The 1,266-nt window shown below is 58.4% G+C and overlaps 1 protein-coding gene across 2 annotated transcripts in view; it reads left to right on the forward strand.

The window, feature by feature from the left end:
• UPK3A (uroplakin 3A) overlaps nt 1-1,266 on the forward strand; it is an 8,434-nt gene that overhangs the window by 870 nt on the left and 6,298 nt on the right. The window contains exons 2-3 of one of the 2 annotated variants that reach the window (XM_010837602.1): nt 61-216; nt 1,006-1,248. In XM_010837602.1, the coding sequence (XP_010835904.1) occupies nt 61-216; nt 1,006-1,248 (399 nt within the window). The remainder of the gene's footprint in view (nt 1-60; nt 217-1,005; nt 1,249-1,266) is intronic. The other variant, XM_010837603.1, reaches the window with a different exon arrangement.

Consider the following 1,266-nt stretch of genomic DNA (forward strand, 5'->3'; position numbering starts at 1 on the left):
TGCCCGTGGGTGTGGGCAGTTCTGCCGGGGGTCAGCTCCCATCCTCGCTGCCTCCTCCAGGTGTGAACCTCCAGCCCCAACTGGCTAGTGTGACCTTTGCCACCAACAACCCCACCCTCACCACGGTGGCCTTGGAAAAGCCCCTCTGCATGTTTGACAGCTCAGCGGCCCTCCACGGCACCTACGAGGTCTACCTCTATGTGCTGGTCGACTCGGGTAAGGGTCCTGCTGCCCTCGGGCTTCTCTGAAGGTGGCTTTGACCTGTCTGTGGGCAGGAGGGGAGGAGACAAGGCAAGGGGTGCTCCATCCATGCAATCAAACCACTCCAGGCACCTCACTAACACGCTCTGGTATCTGCTCTGTGCCAGCCCTGGGCTGGAGACATCTGCCCTGGAGGGACATCGAGTCTAGAGGGGGAGATAACAGCATCAATCACGGAGCACTTACATCCTGCCTGGGGCTTCCCAGACCTTAGAGCTGATGATCACAACCTGCCTGCAAGGTGTCTGTTAGGATGTCCGTCACAGGGCAAATAATCGGGGCCCAGAGGGGCAGAGTGACTCGTGAGAGCTCCTGAGCTGGAGAGCAAATCAGAGTCTCTGGTCCTCAAGTTCAAGTCCTTCCCAAGGCTTTTCAAGGTGGTTCGAGATAGGTGTTTGGGAGGCATGCTGGCTCTGGGCCAGCCCCGCCTGTTCACTGGCAGCGATCCTGGGGTCCAGGAGAGGAACCTGATGACTGCCTCTTAGCTTTCAGACATTTATAGCAGTTCATGTAGGGCCCTGATTTTATTGACTGCCTACCCATGCCCAATCCCAGTCTGTGGGCACTGTGGGGTGTTTTCCTCCCATCTCACAAAGAGTCTAGACAGATACAGTGATGGTCCAAGATCACCCAGCAAGTAAGGAAGAGATCCCAAGACCTGGCTCGGCATTGGTGCAGAGAGGATGCTTAGGGACATTTGTTGAATGACTGAGTGAGTGACTCAGCCCGGCACTGCCTCCACAGCCAGCTTCAGGAACGCCTCTGTGCAGGACAGCACCAAGACCCCTCTCAGCTCGACGTTCCAACAGACCCAGGGGGGGAGGACAGGGCCCTACAAGGCCGCGGCCTTTGACCTGACCCCATGCAGCGACTCGCCCAGCTTGGATGCTGTCCGGGATGTGTCCCGGGCCTTGGAGATCCTGAACGCCTACCTGATCAGGGTGGGCACCAACGGGACCTGCCTGTTGGACCCCAACTTCCAGGGCCTCTGCAACCCACCCCTGT

The sequence above is a fragment of the Bison bison genome, unplaced genomic scaffold, assembly GCF_000754665.1.
Source record: "Bison bison bison isolate TAMUID 2011002044 unplaced genomic scaffold, Bison_UMD1.0 scf7180017864079, whole genome shotgun sequence".
NCBI classification, from domain to species: domain Eukaryota; kingdom Metazoa; phylum Chordata; class Mammalia; order Artiodactyla; family Bovidae; genus Bison; species Bison bison.